This window comes from Gopherus evgoodei, chromosome 15 (assembly GCF_007399415.2).
Source record: "Gopherus evgoodei ecotype Sinaloan lineage chromosome 15, rGopEvg1_v1.p, whole genome shotgun sequence".
In the NCBI taxonomy this organism is placed as follows: domain Eukaryota; kingdom Metazoa; phylum Chordata; order Testudines; family Testudinidae; genus Gopherus; species Gopherus evgoodei.
The window spans coordinates 28,849,959-28,865,165 of record NC_044336.1 but is presented as its reverse complement, the minus strand read 5'-3'; the positions used below and the strand labels follow the sequence as shown (position 1 = coordinate 28,865,165).

The 15,207-nt window shown below is 47.2% G+C and overlaps 1 protein-coding gene across 2 annotated transcripts in view; it reads left to right on the top strand.

The window, feature by feature from the left end:
- PGS1 (phosphatidylglycerophosphate synthase 1) overlaps positions 1-15,207 on the top strand; it is a 41,201-nt gene that overhangs the window by 9,267 nt on the left and 16,727 nt on the right. For both annotated transcript variants that reach the window (XM_030533917.1, XM_030533918.1), the window contains 3 exons: positions 11,088-11,277; positions 13,288-13,365; positions 14,433-14,532. In XM_030533917.1, the coding sequence (XP_030389777.1) occupies positions 11,088-11,277; positions 13,288-13,365; positions 14,433-14,532 (368 nt within the window). The remainder of the gene's footprint in view (positions 1-11,087; positions 11,278-13,287; positions 13,366-14,432; positions 14,533-15,207) is intronic.

Genomic DNA, 15,207 nt, shown 5'->3' with positions numbered 1-15,207 from the left:
TTTGTGTCTGTATCTTTAACATTTTTGCATCTAAACTGAGTATAAAGAAGTGATTGCTGAATTAGAGCCATGTTGTGGTTCATCCTCTACCCTTTTGCTCTCTTGTGTTGGAGCATAAGATGGCCACTTGCTGCCCTTTTACTGTGGGCAGATTGCATACTGACGTTCCAAGCTCTGCAGCCATAAATTCTTGTAGAATACCATATATTATGTTATTCTCAAGTTCAGATGAACTTCGACTTCAGCAGAAATCTCCTGCTAATAATGCTCTACAATTAGCATAGCAGGGGCAGGAAAAGCTCCTCACTAAAAATATCGGTACTTGTACGATAGGAGTGTAGTTATTATATGTTTCAACAGTAACCCTCAGCAGCCGTCCACTTACACGAGATGTGCAGGGCATCCATTTTCTTCATTCATCCACTAAATGGAGGCATCAGATAGAATGAATCTTGCTGAAGACTCTTGCTTTTTTAACATGTGGTGTCATTTTGTAGTAATTGGCGAGTTGGCTACTTTTCCACCAGTGTATTTCTGTTAGATACCTACACCATCCAGTTGGAGACTGAGTCCCAACACTAGCAATAACTGCTACTAAATACATTGGGACTCTTTTTTTTAGAAGATACTGAATGATGATGCCTTTTTGCAATGTACACAAATTTTAAAGTATCAGAGGGGTAGCCATGTTAGTCTGGATCTGTAAAAAGCAACAGAGAGTCCTATGGCACCTTAAAGCCTAACAGATGTATTGGAGCATAAGCTTTCGTGGGTGAATACCCACTTCATCAGATGCATGACGAAGAAGAATTTTAAAGTCTTTAAATTGTCTTTGATAGTTGTGAGTCTTGCATTATTTGGGAAAGACCATCTGCTGCTCGTATTACAGGAAGTTTGTTGCATTCTCATAACTACTTGACCTTGTCTCCACAGATGTTCTGACTATTCTGTTCTCACTAATTCACTTGGGTACAGTAAAACTTACTTAAAGATTTATTATCAGGAGATGGTGAACAACGAGTTCCTCTCATTGTTTGCCATCTCTTGATACTTAAAAGTTACATAAAGATTTCTTAAGTGACAACCAAGCCACAATTTCTGTTGCCAATTTCCATGAAGAATTAATTGCTGAAAAAGTGGTTGGATGCATTAAATCTGGTTTGCAAAGCAACTCGAGTATTAGCTGCCCATGTTGTCTCCTGGGCAAAAGGGTGCACGTCTCTTTCTTGTATTTAGTCTACTTAATTCCTGGTATTTTTAATATACTAAGTTTTGTTTGGGGAGGGGTATCTTCTTATCCTGTGAATCATTGAAACTTTCATTTCACTTAACAAAATTCTCACAAGTATCCATGGTGGTGTTTTGTTTTTCTAACAGTACAGTAACTCCTCACTTAACGTTGTAGTTATGTTCCTGAAAAATGCAACTTTAAGTGAAACAATGTTAAATGAATCTAATTGTCCCATAAGATTTAATGTAAAAGCGGGGGGTTAAGTTCCAAGGAAATTTTTTGGGGGCAGACACAAGGCATTATACTGTATAATGTACAGTACTGTACTGTGGTTGGGAAGTGCCCCTGGCTTACCCCACACAGGCACAGCCTGCTGCAGGCAAGGACGCTAGGAAGCACCTTTGCAGCAGCTAGGGTGATGAGACATCCTGATTTTATCGGGACTGTCCCGATATTTACTTATTTGTCTCGTGTCCCCCAGCCCTCCCCTGACCCTGCCCCTCCCCCCATTGTATCCCTCTCTAAATCCCCCCTCCTTCCCCAAGCACACCACATTCCTTCTCACCCCTCCCTCCCAGGCTTGCGCTAATCGGCTGTATGGCGGCGCAAGCGCTGGAGGGAGGGGGGAGAAGCAGGACGTGGCAGCCAGCTCAGGGGAGGTGGAGCAGAGCAAAGGTGAGCTGGTGTGGGGGACGGGGCATGGAGCTGCTGGTGGGTGCTCAGCCCCCACCAGTTTTTCCTATGCTCTGGCAGCTCTTGTTTGTTTTTTCCTTGGCCACCAGCTCTTGGTGTGTTTTTGTTGTTGTTGTTGCCCTGCTGGCACCCCCCCCCCCAGCTGTTTGGTGGTGCTTAGGACTTTCTGGGAGAGAGGGGGAGGAGCAGAGATGCAGCGCTTCCCTGCTGCTGCCCCTCCCTCCCAGAAAGTCCTAAGCGCCGCCAAACAGCTGTTTAGCTGTGGGTGAAGCACTGAGAGGGAGGGAGAGGAGGCTGAGAAGTAGAATTTGTGCAGTGCTCGCTTGTAAAGTCACTGCTTTTCCACAGAATCTTACAAGCAGGCAGCCAAACGATGTTATAAGGGAGCATTGCACAACTTTAAATGAGCATGTTCCCTAATTGAGCAGGGATGTAACATTGAAACAATGTTAAGTGGGACAATGTTAAATGAGGAGTTACTGTACAACTTTTACAGCGTGAGCCAGTGCACACATGACTTTTTTCATTTTTCAACATGTGTGCTGCTTTACCCTTTCTGGTCTCCTGGCATTTTCTTTGACTGATACTTTTCTAGTGAGTGGGAGATGAGCAGCAGGCTGACCTGTGAATGCTGAAGTGACCTTATAGACTCCAGTGAGAGTATGGCTTGCTTCTCTCCTTGGTGGACTTAAAACAGAGAAAGCAAGAGTCTGGGAAGAAAAGAACAGGCCATATGTTTAGCATCACACTGTTGCTTGGTCTTGGCAGTTCAAAGAAGTTGCTCTCAGGCTTCTCTACTTGTTGGCTGCATCAGTGTTTTAACCACCAAATCAGTTTTCAGACTCAGCCATTGACCCTTAAAGCTCTGTAAAAGAAAAAAACCAGTATACACCCAAGTGCTGAATTTCAGGGCAAGAGCAATTTGCAGATCCCACTGTGTGGTGACTTCCATGTGAGTGAAAGGACTGAGCTGGATTCTGCAGTTTCAGTTCATTTCCTGTACTGTAGCTGAGGTTTTACAGTGAATCGTAGCATCTGAGTTCCCTCTAGTATGTACAAGTCTGCATGACAAAACCACAATTCTTAAAAATAGAATGTCCAGAAAAACTCCCATCTATAAATAGGGAATGGATTTTATGCAGAAAAGATTCAGTTTTACCTCTGCTAGTTCTGTTTTCTTTTTCAGATTAGTTCGGCATTGTTTGTTTGACTGACTTGAAAGCTTTTTCTGTCTGTTCTTGGACACTATTGGTTTGTTGGAAATGTGGGTTCTAGTGGTTTCTCCTTAACTTAGGGTTCCGATGACTGTATGTGCAGAACATTTTTGGGATGATTCACAGGTAGTTGCCTGAGCTACTTTCAGTGGTCTGTGGGTAGAGGTATCTGCTTCCATACAGTGCTGCTAGTTACAGTTGATTAGTGCCAAATTTGTATTCACTTTGAAGGGTTTTGTAGCCCCACTTATAAAATCCTGTAGTCTCCACCACAGATAAATTATAAACATTAAATCTGTCTTACAGAGATCAAGTGGTGCACTTACACATTTTATTTTTAATCTTAGAGGCATCAGAGAAGATTACAAATGGCAGCCAATGCCTATCAACACACACAGAGACCCTGGCATAAAGTAAAATCTTTCCCACAGTGGCAAAGAACTTCCAGAAGAGTATTTATTAAGCCATACCTAGTTCTGGGCTTTTTATGGAGGAGGATAGTTTAAATTCGGTCTTCAGACTTTCTGCAGTGAAACAACTTCCTTGAAATCTCAAAAATGATATTGAAAAATTTCCTTTTGAAACTTGATTCTAGGCCGTTGTCATGTCATTTGGGAAATGCAGTTTGCGTCAGGCTTGGCCAGCAGTCTAGTGAGGAAAATATTCATCCTCGATTGTGTGATTTGCTAGTTGCTGTCATGTTGCATGTAAAATTTGCTGCCCCCACTTCATATGGAATAATTTTAGGGGTCAATAAACCCTTCTGGTACAAGAGTAGCTTGTAGTGCTGTCTTCATTGTGGCTCTCCATGCCTTATACCTGTGCGTGAAGCATTTCTGCATATCAATGTGAACTTGGGCAGTGTGAGCTTCCTGATTCCTCCTATTTCCCAGCTGGCTTCAGTGATAAGTCTGTTGCCATCACAGTGGGTCTCTGCTCAGCCTGTATCTGTGTAGGTCATGCTGCAGGACATAGTAAATAAAGACCTGTGTGCTCGCATGGTGCTGCTCAGCTCCTATAGGATGCAGATGAATATCTTAAAAATGCATTTCACATAGTAGCTGCTTTTGGAAATGGCTAGGGAGATGGTTTAAAATGTCTTTCCTTTGGGGAAAGTTTCCATTCCTCTTCAAGATCAAATTACTGCAGTTCATGGTTGCTAAATTAAAGTTCAGTTTGCATGATCTGCTAGGAATTCTTGTACAAGCTGACTCCATTGCGATGAATAGGCAGTCACAAACTGTTGGATTTTTTGGAAATGCTGTTGCAAACTGTCTGGCTTTTATGCAAGGGCTTTTGCAACCTTGTGAAGATTCAGTGTTTTATCATGCAGTAAGTAAGTGAAATCATTTTATCTTCCTGGACCCTGTGGTCATTTTGGCTTTGGATGGTGGTAAAACTGAAGAGTTTCTCATAAAGTTCTGGTAATACTCAAGAGGATTTTCTTTATATGAGATGATGTAGTGTGTCAGGGCAGATCAAAATTACAGGGTTGCATGTTGGCCCTGAGGGACTAACCACTCCTCAAAGATATGAGGAGTTTGAACTGTTCTTTGAAACTTTCTTTTTTTAAATGTTTCCTGCAACTCATTTTCCAGTTACACTTTACAGCTTCAGTGAGTGAAACCTTGACTTCTTCCTTCCAATTCCTTATGCTCTGTGTGACTCTGGAGTTTCTTCCCATTCAGTTTTCAGCTCCTTTATATTATCTGTGGCATATTTCAGCACTTGGCAGATTTCTCTGGGTTTTTCAGTGAGGGGAGTTCCTGAATTGTGGTGTTTCTGACTTGCAGCATTATGCATTCAGTGGCTTTGCTAAGACTGGTGTTGGGTGCTTTGTGTGTTATATGTTTTGTTCTGGATCAGTCCTGAAGTACTTGTTTTTATTAAAAATGTGGATTCAAAAATGTGTCTTAAAGGCCACACACCATTGTGAAAGCAGTTATAAAGCTCTTGGATTGGATTATAAGAAGCGTGGGCGGGGGGGAGGGGGAATGATGACACAAATCAGAGCAGCTATAACAGAACGGAAAACAGTTTTGGCCACAATGAAGCTGATATTTTTGTAGTAAAGGCAGTGATGAGTGACTTGTCCCAGAGTTGGCAGAGAGCATGGTAAGGTTATAAAGAGAGCCTTTGGAAAGCTAAGTTAGAATGGGGGATCCTAGGAGTTACTCTAGTGCAAGGGTCAGCAACCTTTCAGAAGTGCTGTGCTGCGCCTTCATTTATTCACTCTAATTTAAGGTTTCGCGTGCCAGTAATACATTTTAACGTTTTTAGAAGGTCTCTTTCTATAAGTCTATGATATATAACTAAACTATTGTTGCATGTAAAGTACATAAGGTTTTTTAAATGTTTAAGAAGCTTCATTTAAAATTAAATTAAAATGTAGAGCCCCCAGGACCGGTGGCCAGGACCCGGGCAGTGTGAGTGCCACTGAAAATCAGCTCCCATGCTGCCTTTGGCACGTGTGCCATAGGTTGCCTACCCCTGCTCTAGTGTCTCTCTGCTCTCAGTGCCATTCATTGTCTTTCTTCCTCTCTTTGCATGTCTGCTCTGCTGCCCCTCAGGGAGCCTCTCCCTTTGTGGAATCCAAGGGAGTCACTGACATTCAGGTCTGTCTTCCTCTGCTCAGAGTTTCCTGCTTCCACATGTAGCTCTGCTTGATGCTGCTGTGACAGACAGAGGTGAAAGGCAGTCTTAACATCAGTGAGATGTGTAATGCTGCAGGCCCACTTGCATAGACTTACAGACTTCAAGGCCAGAACTGACCATCATGATCATCTAGGCTGACATCCTGCACATTGCAGGCCACAAAACCTCACCCATCCCTCCTGAAATAGACCCTTAACCTTCGGCTGAGTTACTGAAGTCCTCAAATCATGATTTAAAGACTTCAAGTTACTGAGGCCATGTCTACACTTACAGTTTTGCAGCGCTGGTAGTTACAGCTGTGTTAGTACAGCTGTATAGGGCCAGCGCTGCAGAGTGGCCACATTTACAGCACTTGCAGCGCTGTTGGGAGTGGTGCATTGTGGGCAGCTATCCCACAGAGCACCTCGTCCCATTTCGGCGCTGTGGCTTGTGGGAAGGGGAAGGAAGTGTGAGTGTCTTTCCGCTTCCTGTTCCAACACCCCGTGGTGCTTTGCTACACATTCCTAGCAGTTTGGCGGCATTGTGATTCTACAGCGCTTTTTCTGCGATTTTTGTTATAAATGGAGCCTGAGCAGCTGACGACCTTATTGATGAATGTTGCCAGCACATCATGCATGGCAGTGGAGCTATTCCTTCAGCTGCAAAGTGAACGTGACAGTGACAGTGAGCAGTAAGACGATGATATTGAATCGCCTCACTGTGAAGACAGTACATTGCTTGTGGCAGTAACAGACGTGCTCAGCTCCGTGGACCGGCGCGTTTGGGCTCGGGAAACCAGCACTCAGTGGTGGGATCACATCGTCCTGCAATCCTGGGATGATGAGCAGTGGCTGCAGAACTTTCGGATGAGAAAAGCCACTTTCATGGCACTGTGTGCTGAGCTCGCCCCTACCCTGCGGCGCAGGGACACGAGATTGAGAGCTGCCCTGCCAGTGGAGAAGCGGGTGGCTATTGCAATCTGGAAGCTGGCAACTCCAGACTGCTTCAGATCGGTGGCGAACCAGTTTGGAGTGGGAAAGTCTACAGTTGGAATGGTGCTGATGCAAGTTTGCACAGCCATTAATCGCACCCTGCTAAGAAGAACCGTGACTCTTGGGAACGTGCAGGACATTGTGGATGGCTTTGCAGAAATGGGGTTCCCTAACTGTGGAGGGGCAATAGATGGGACGCATATTCCTATTCTGTCACCAACCCACCTGGCATCAGAGTACGTTAACCGCAAGGGGTATTTCTCCGTGGTTCTGCAAGCGCTTGTGGATCACCGTGGGCGTTTCACTGACATTTACTCAGGATGGCCTGGAAAGGTGCACGATGCACGCATCTTTAGGAACAGTTCCCTGTTCAGGAGGCTGAGGGCCAGGACTTTTTTCCCAGACCACAAGATCACAGTAGGGGACGTTGAAATGCCCACTGTGATCCTTGGAGACCCCGCTTACCCCTTAATGCCCTGGCTCATGAAACCATATACAGGGAAGCTTGACAGGAGCAAGGACCGGTTCAACTACAGGCTGAGCCGGTGCAGAATGACTGTGGAGTGTGCTTTTGGCCGTTTGAAAGCCCGCTGGCGCTGTCTTTATGGGAAGCTAGATTTGGTGGAAAGCAGCATCACCGCTGTTATATCCGCATGCTGTACCCTCCATAATATTTGTGAAGGGAAGGGTGAAAGATTCAGTGAGGAATGGACCTCCGAGGTTCGATGCCTAGAGGATGAGTTTGCTCAGCCAGAGAGCAGGGCTAATAGGGAGCCCCAGGAAAGGGTTTCAAGGATTAGGGATGCTTTAAGGGAGCAATTTGATGCTGAGAGCCAACAGTAATGTTTGATGCATTTGCTGTGCTTTGCTTTACCTTGGTGTATAATATTTACCACTTCCAGCAATAATATAACGTAGTGAAAAAGAAAAAAAACCTTTATTCAACATACAGTACGTAACAAGCAAGAGGATTGGGGTGGTGGACTGTACATTCACAGGTTTGAATATGCCCTATTTTGATCACTATTCAATGTCTGCTGTACTTCAGGATTACTATGCTGCAGAATAATGGGGGTGGAGTGAACAGGGTAAGAATTATAGTTATCAGGGCTGGTAGGTGATCGTACAGGTGTTGGGGGCAGCTGGGGGTAATAAGGAACTGGCTGCTGGAGAAAGTTGTTTTGTGGAAATACTGGGGAACAAGGAAAAGGGCTTTGGGAGGGCTGTGGGTTACAACGGTACATATTTGTCTGCATGGCTACTAGAGACTCGAAAGACTCAGTTTGGCGAGCCAGGAGGCTTATCATCTGCTTTGTGGTTTTTTTGGCAGACAATTCCTTTCTCCTGCTTTCTGTTTGCCTCCATTCATGTACACTCTGTCTCCATTCATACAGCTTCTCTCTCCATTCCTGTGTCTTCCTACTTTCTCTGTTGTAGTGGCTCATAACAGATTTGATCAATTCCTCTTTTGATTTTCTAGGATTCCGTCTCAAGTTCTGCAACCTACGTGAGGCCGGTGATCCGGCTGCAGTAATCAAGGTCACTAGAAAAAAGAGAGAGAGAACCATGTAATACACAGAGGCTACATTGTTTATTATCACATATTGAAGGACTTTTTAGACTTTTGGTAGCATCCTTCTCACATACCTCACATAACACAGAGAGGGCAGGGAAGCTAAGTCATGGCGAGCAACGGGGTGAGTGGTTTTGCCCCGATTTCCCCTTGGGAGTGGGAATTGACCAATGGGTCACTGGGGTTTATCAGCAATGGGTACAGGAGGTAGCTGCTGTCCTGAAGAGGGGACAGTAGTGAACAGGAAGGTGGTGAGCTGCTTGGGGGTGGGGTTGTTCTTTGGTCCGCGTTCATGCCGTCCTGCTGGGGGGGGGGAGCACCGCGGTGCTGGATGCCTGCTTGGAGGGGGGGGGGTTTGGGAACACCGGAGTGCACCGTGGTGCTGGATGCCTGCTTGTAGGGGGGGTGGAGAACACAAGAGCACACCGTGGTGCTGGATGCCTGCTTGGAGGGGAGGTGGGGAACACAGGAGCACACCGCGGTGCTGGATGCCTGCTTGGAGGGGGGTGCATAACACCGGAGCACACCGCGTGGATGCTTACGTGCTGGGAGGGTGGGGGGTTAACAACAGAGCGCCATGGGCTGGGGAAACACGAACCTGGCGCCCTGCACTCAAGTATCCCTAAACTCTCAACAGGGTTTCCTACTGCCAGACATATCACTGCTGCGTGTTACCTGGGAAGAGAGGGAGGGTCTTCTACAGGAATGTGGATACCGCCCTGGCCCCTATGCAGCTTGCCTGTGTGCAGCCATGGTCCCTCCACCCCTCGCTGCACAGTGGATCGGACGAGTTAGCCTGACCGGGACAGGGACCACAGTGGCTCTCCCGATCAACTTGAGAAAGCAAATTGCAAACGCTCTTGCTGCAACTTTTCAAGAGATTACCGAGGCAGATTACAGAGACGTGATAGAGCAAATCAATGGGCTATTCCACGTTTAGGCATGCATGCAGGCAGCCATAACCAAAATCCTCCTCTCCCAAAACATAAAAATCTACTTACCCCGAGCACGCTCCTCAGTTTCTTCCTCACCATCAACTTCCAGCTGCTGCGACTGGCTAGCCTCCTCCTGGCTTGAGAAGAGCTCCTGGCTGCATGTGTACTGGGACTCCGGGGTGTCTCCCTCCACGCCAGTAGCCTCACTGTCGCTGTCCGCTACAACCTCCCCCACTTCTCCCTGCTCTGAACTCTCCATCGTGCTCCTAGGATTGGCAGTGGGGTCACACCCAAGTATGGCATCCAGCTCCTGGTAAAAACGGCAGGTCGTGGGGGCAGCTCCTGAGCGGTGATTTCCCTCACGAGCTTTGCAGTAAGCACTCCTCAGCTCTTTTAATTTTGACCCTGCACTGCAACGCGTCCCGTTCATGGCCCCTTCTCATCAAGGACTGCGATATCTGCCCATAGGCATCATAATTTCTCCTTCTGGAGCACAGCTGTGCTTGCACAGCCTCCTCTCCCCAAACACTTATGAGGTCCTGCAGCTCTGCATTGGTCCATGCTGGGGCTCATTTGGTGCGTGGAGGCATGGTCGCTGAGTGATTGATTGATTAATTGCACTCCACACCTGGCTGAGCAAACAGGAAGGGGATTTTTAAAATTCCCGGGGCATTTAAAGGAGGGGTCAGGTGAGCCCAGGGCAGTGAAGTTTGCATGATTACCAGAGAGGCTTCTAAGGTATGCTGGGATACCTGCTTATGCCACAGAGGTCAATAAAAATGCTAGTGGGTGTCTACACTTGCTGACCAGCGCTGGATCCTCTACACCCGAGGCTCGACTGGGTGTACAGCCAGCGCTGCAACCAGGGAGTTGCAGCGCTGGCCATGCTGTGCAAGTGTGTACACCACCTACGTTGCAGCGCTGTAACCCCCTCACCAGCGCTGCAACTCTGTAGTGTAGACAAGGCCTGAGAATCCACCATTTACACTAGTTTAAACTGGCAACTGATCCATGCCCCATGCTACAATGGAAGGTGAAAAACCCTGGGAGTCTCTGCCAATTTTGGGAAAAATCCTTACCAACTCCAAATATGGCGCTCAATTAGACCCTGAACATGTGGGCAAGCCCAGCCAGACACACACCTGAGAAGGAATTCTCTGTAGTAACTCGGAGTCCTCCCCATCTAGTGTCTCGTCACCAGTCTTTGGAGATATTTGCTGCTAGCAGTTGCAGATTGGCTACATACTATTGTAGGCAGTCTTATCATACCATCCCTCCATAAATTTATCAAGCTTGAAACCAGTTAGATTTTTTGCCCCCACTGCTCCTGTTGGAAGGCTGTTCCAGAGCTCACTCCTCTGATGGTTAGAAACCTTTGTATAATTTCAAACCTGAACTTGTTGATGGCCAGTTTCTGTCCATTTGTTCTTGTGTCCACATTGGCATTTAAATTAAGTAACTCCTCTCCCTTCCTGATAATTATCCTTGTGATGTATTTAGAGAGAGTGATCAGATCTCCCCTCAGCCTTTGTTTGGTTAGGCTAAACAAGCCAAGCTCTTTGAGTCTCCTCTCCTACGGTAGGTTTTCCATTCCTCAGATTACTCTAGTAGCTCTTCTCTGGACCTGTTGCAGTTTGAATTAATCAGTATTCCAGATGAGGTCTCTCCAGTGCCGTGTATAACAGCACTAACCCTTCCCTGTGTCTACTGGAAATGCCTCGCCTGATGCATCCTTTGCTCATGTACCTGGATGGTGGTTGTAGAAAACTGCAGTTCCATCATGCAGAATTCCTCAATCTGTCTTTTCTTTGCCAGATCATCATGGCTGCTGCTGGCCCCATTGCTCACCCCCGCGGTTCCTAAGGTCACAGCCCCATCGTTCTACGTGTGTCCTGAGGGAGCGCACAGGTTCCAGTGGATCAGGAACCTGGTTCCAGAGTTTGGGGTGTCCAGCTCTCACATCCAGGTGCTCTCCTCCCCGACTGAATTCTATGAGCTCATGAAGGTGAGTTGTGTGCTTCCAGCATGTATGTGGGGAGGTGGGGTAGCTGTTAAGTGGCTGGTATGCAGGTTCCATAATGTATCTCTCCTCAGACATGCAGCAGGGCTGGTATGAGAATTTCCTTGCTCAGTTTGATTGTTTGGATCTCGTCACAGTTAAAATTAGCAACCCTACATTTCAGAAATGCTCAAATGTAGGGATGCAGAGTTCTTAAAATGACAGTATTAGGATTGCCTTATGACTTATAAGTTACTGGGGAACAGAATTGGCCAGACCGGGGTACCAATGAATGAGTCATTGGGACCTCCAGGAGCTTCCACAGACAGGCCTTCCTTTGTAAAGTTAGTGCTGGAGGAGAGAAGCTACTGGCAAATGCCACACTTAACCTCTGTGTGGGATAAGTGGGGAAGGTGAAAGCACCCAGAGGCATAGGCACTGACTCTGTGAGTGAAGTACCCACAGGAAAAAATGGTGGGTGCTTAGCACCCTCCAGCAGCCCCCCATCAATGCCTCTCCCTCACCCCAGCATCTTCTGCCCACCTGCAGCCCCATGGATCAGCACCCGCCCCCCATGCTTGCCGCAAATGAGCTGTTTCATGGCATCAGGAGGCGCTGGGGGGGAGGAGCAAGGGCACAGTGCACTCAGGGAGGGGCAGAACTGGGTGGGAAGATGCGGAGCGGGAAGAGGCAGGGGTGGGGTGGGGCGGGGCGGGGCAGGGCATTGAGGGATGGGGTGGATGGGGGCAGGGCTGGGGCAGGGCCTTGGGGGAGCACTGCCCGGCAGATTAGAAACTCTAATGCCCAGAGGCATGGCAGCTCAGTTTCTGGGCAGGATGGAAACTTGAGCCTTTGAAGGGGAGAAGACAAGAATACCAAACTCCACTGGCTGGTCCTGGCCAAGGAGTACAGCGTCACTGAATCCTGGGGAAGGCATGAATCTTGGCCAGAAACAAAGCATTAGGATAGGAATCGAAGGAGTTAAAATGACCCCAGAAGGAGAACCTCTTTCTCTGAAGGTTCAGGTTGTGCAGAGTATGGCTCTGCCCTGAGTGCTTAGTGGTAGTAGCTACAGGGAGCAAGTTACCCACTTTTCCAGGGCCGCATTGATTTCCTGCTTATGTCTGGATGGGAATGTGGTTGTAAAGGTGCTGAAATTGCTCTATAAAGCCCCTATGTGATTTGCATCCTGGCCGCCCAAGACCTGCCTTTCTCCTTGCATTTCCCCACTGCACTGCGCGAGGACTTTCCTGAAGAGTCCCTAGATCAGGAGTTCTGAAATGTCATTGCACCACGACTCCTTTCTGACAACAAGAATTACCACACGACCCCAGAAACGGGGACAGAACCTGGAGGCCGTCCAAGCCCTGCTGCCCCGGGGGAGGAGGGACCAAAGCTAAAGTCCAAGTGCTTCAGTCTTGGGCAGGGGGCCTGTAGCCTGAGTCCTGTCACCCAGGGCTGAAGCCAAAGAAGCCCATGGACTTCAGTCCCAGGGAGTGGAGCTTGGGCTTGCCAAATGCCAGCCCTGGTGATCCCAGTAAAATGGGGTTGCAATCCACCTTGGGGTCACCATTTGAGAACTGCTGTCCTATATGGATGTCTGTGGGCGGGAGGTGTATAATATCCTTGCTAGAATGTTCCTGTTCATCTGACAGAGCCTGTGATGCCCTTCTCAGACTTTCACCTGAGTGAGGGAGTTTGGGGTTGTTGTTTGCAGATGGGGAAGAGCCCATTTTTCACACATTCTTGTTTTGATACTTAGCAATTTGTGCCTTTATGAATTAGAGAATAAAAATAACTACTTGGGTAACACTGAAGGAGGGAAAGTCAAACCCCTCTAAACTGGTTGAAGTTAAATGTGTCCCATTGGGCACCTCTGCTGCTTGTCTGTGGCTTAATTCTGTAGCTGACAGGACTACGAAAGGGAGTTGGTGTTCTCTGCAGAACCAAGAGTGTTTATGAAATCACAGCTCAGCCTGTGAACGTGCACTTGTTTTCCTTTTCCACTGTCCTCAGGAACAGATAAAGGCAGCCAAGCAGCGAGTGGTGGTGGCTTCACTGTACCTCGGAACAGGACTCCTAGAACAGGAACTAGTAAGTGTGGATGGAGGCTTGAAAAAACACCTACTTGGGTAGGTGCCCTGTGCATTCACCTTCGCACTAGCTGGAGCGGGGTGTCCATCTGAGCACCTGGACTCAGACTTTCCCTATGCTTCCGTCCTCTCGCTTGGGAGCCTTTCAGCATGGCTCCAGACTGCACATGGGGCTTGGCATGCCGGAAGGGCACTTGAGGAACAGGCTCAGGGATCGTGTGGTGTAAACCTATTACTGATCTAAGGAACTGTCACATGCCATGAATCTGGATGGGTAATGGGGTTAAAAGTTATTGGCACAGTTCCCACAGATTTTCTCCAACTGTGCAGTTGCTGGTACCCACACATTAGCACTTGCCTTCGAAAGCGTGGAAGTAGTTTTAGTGATGCTAGTGTGGTAGTCTGTATTGTGTGCCCCTGTGTACTGCATGCAGGTGCAGTGAGTGTGATCTGTATGTATACAACTTTTTGTCAGCCTGTCGTAGCGAGCGGGAGGTCACTGTTTTGCCTCATGTTGCTTTACCTTCTCTGCTCCCTGCCTTTCCCTACTGGAAACAAGGCTTTTCTCTACCAAGAGCTTTGAGCAGAAATCTTGAGCCTTGAAATTATTCTGTAGCTTGAAATACAAATTCCACTGTGAGGACAAATCCAGCAGGTGGGCAGATTGTCTTGGATGTTGGTTTGTTTGACTTCCTCCGTGGATCTGTAACTGATTTAAGACTTGTACACAGGACTTTAATCTGCACATAATAGGAGCAGGACAGGTTCTGCAGCTCATAGGAACTGCTCCCTCCCCTTTTGGATGGCAGTGGAAGTCTCTGGTCTAGGAGTGAGGTTGGATAACTCTCTGCTGTGCATAACTGGAGTTCAGAGGCTTGAATCATGGCTTTGTGTGCAGACAAAATCTATACCCTTGTTGTTTTTGATGCCCGAGATGTTGTTAGTGCTTTACATATTAAAAAAGAGGCAGAGTCATTGCCCCAAAGGGGTTAGGTCTAAATCAGAAAGACTGATCACTGGAAAGTTTCACTTTCTCTGGGTAATGAGCAGTGTGACTCTTCCCCTCAGGTGGATTGCATAGAAGAAACACTGGAGAGGTCACTGCAGGCAAGTGGGCACTCTGACTTCAGAGTTTCCATTCTCCTAGATTTCACAAGGGGATCTCGAGGTAGGTATTATGGGATGTCCCTCCTCCTGCCTACTTCAAAGGCTCGTTTACAGCAAGCAAACTGGATTGGTCAGATGAGCTTGGAGGTCCTTGCTCTAAAAAACAGCTTATCAGACCCAAAGGTTTAAAATCTTCTCTCTTCTAAAACCAGCTCTGTTTTGCTGTGAACCACAGCTCTTCAAAATACAGTAGTTTTGTATTCTCAGGTAACTTTCCAACACGGTAGTATTACTTCAGAAAATAAATGACAGGAACATTAAAATAGCTGAGCCAAATCCTGCCCTCAGTTACACCAAGCAACCTCACCAACTCCAGTTCCTGTGTCAGTGGCATTTGCTCCACCCTCCCCACCCCACCCTCTTTTCTGCTCCTTCACCTTGTAAAGGAGGGTTGGAAGTTGGCAGAAGTGGTGGTGTTTAAATCCTCACTCCAGTTCAGTTAGTCTTATGTGTAGCCAGGTGAAGAAGCATGAATGTGACCATCCTGCTAGGTAGTTTATAAAGCCTACCCACCAGTGGCCTTGGAATGCTTGTTACTTCATGATAACATTAATATAAAATGCAAATAAATCCTCTCTTAAGACAAGAAGCCCTCTCAAAATGTCAAGCAAATAAATCAACAGATCCTAGGGAAGGCAGCCTCCAGCGTGGGGGAGGGGTGTGTGTCTATTTTGCC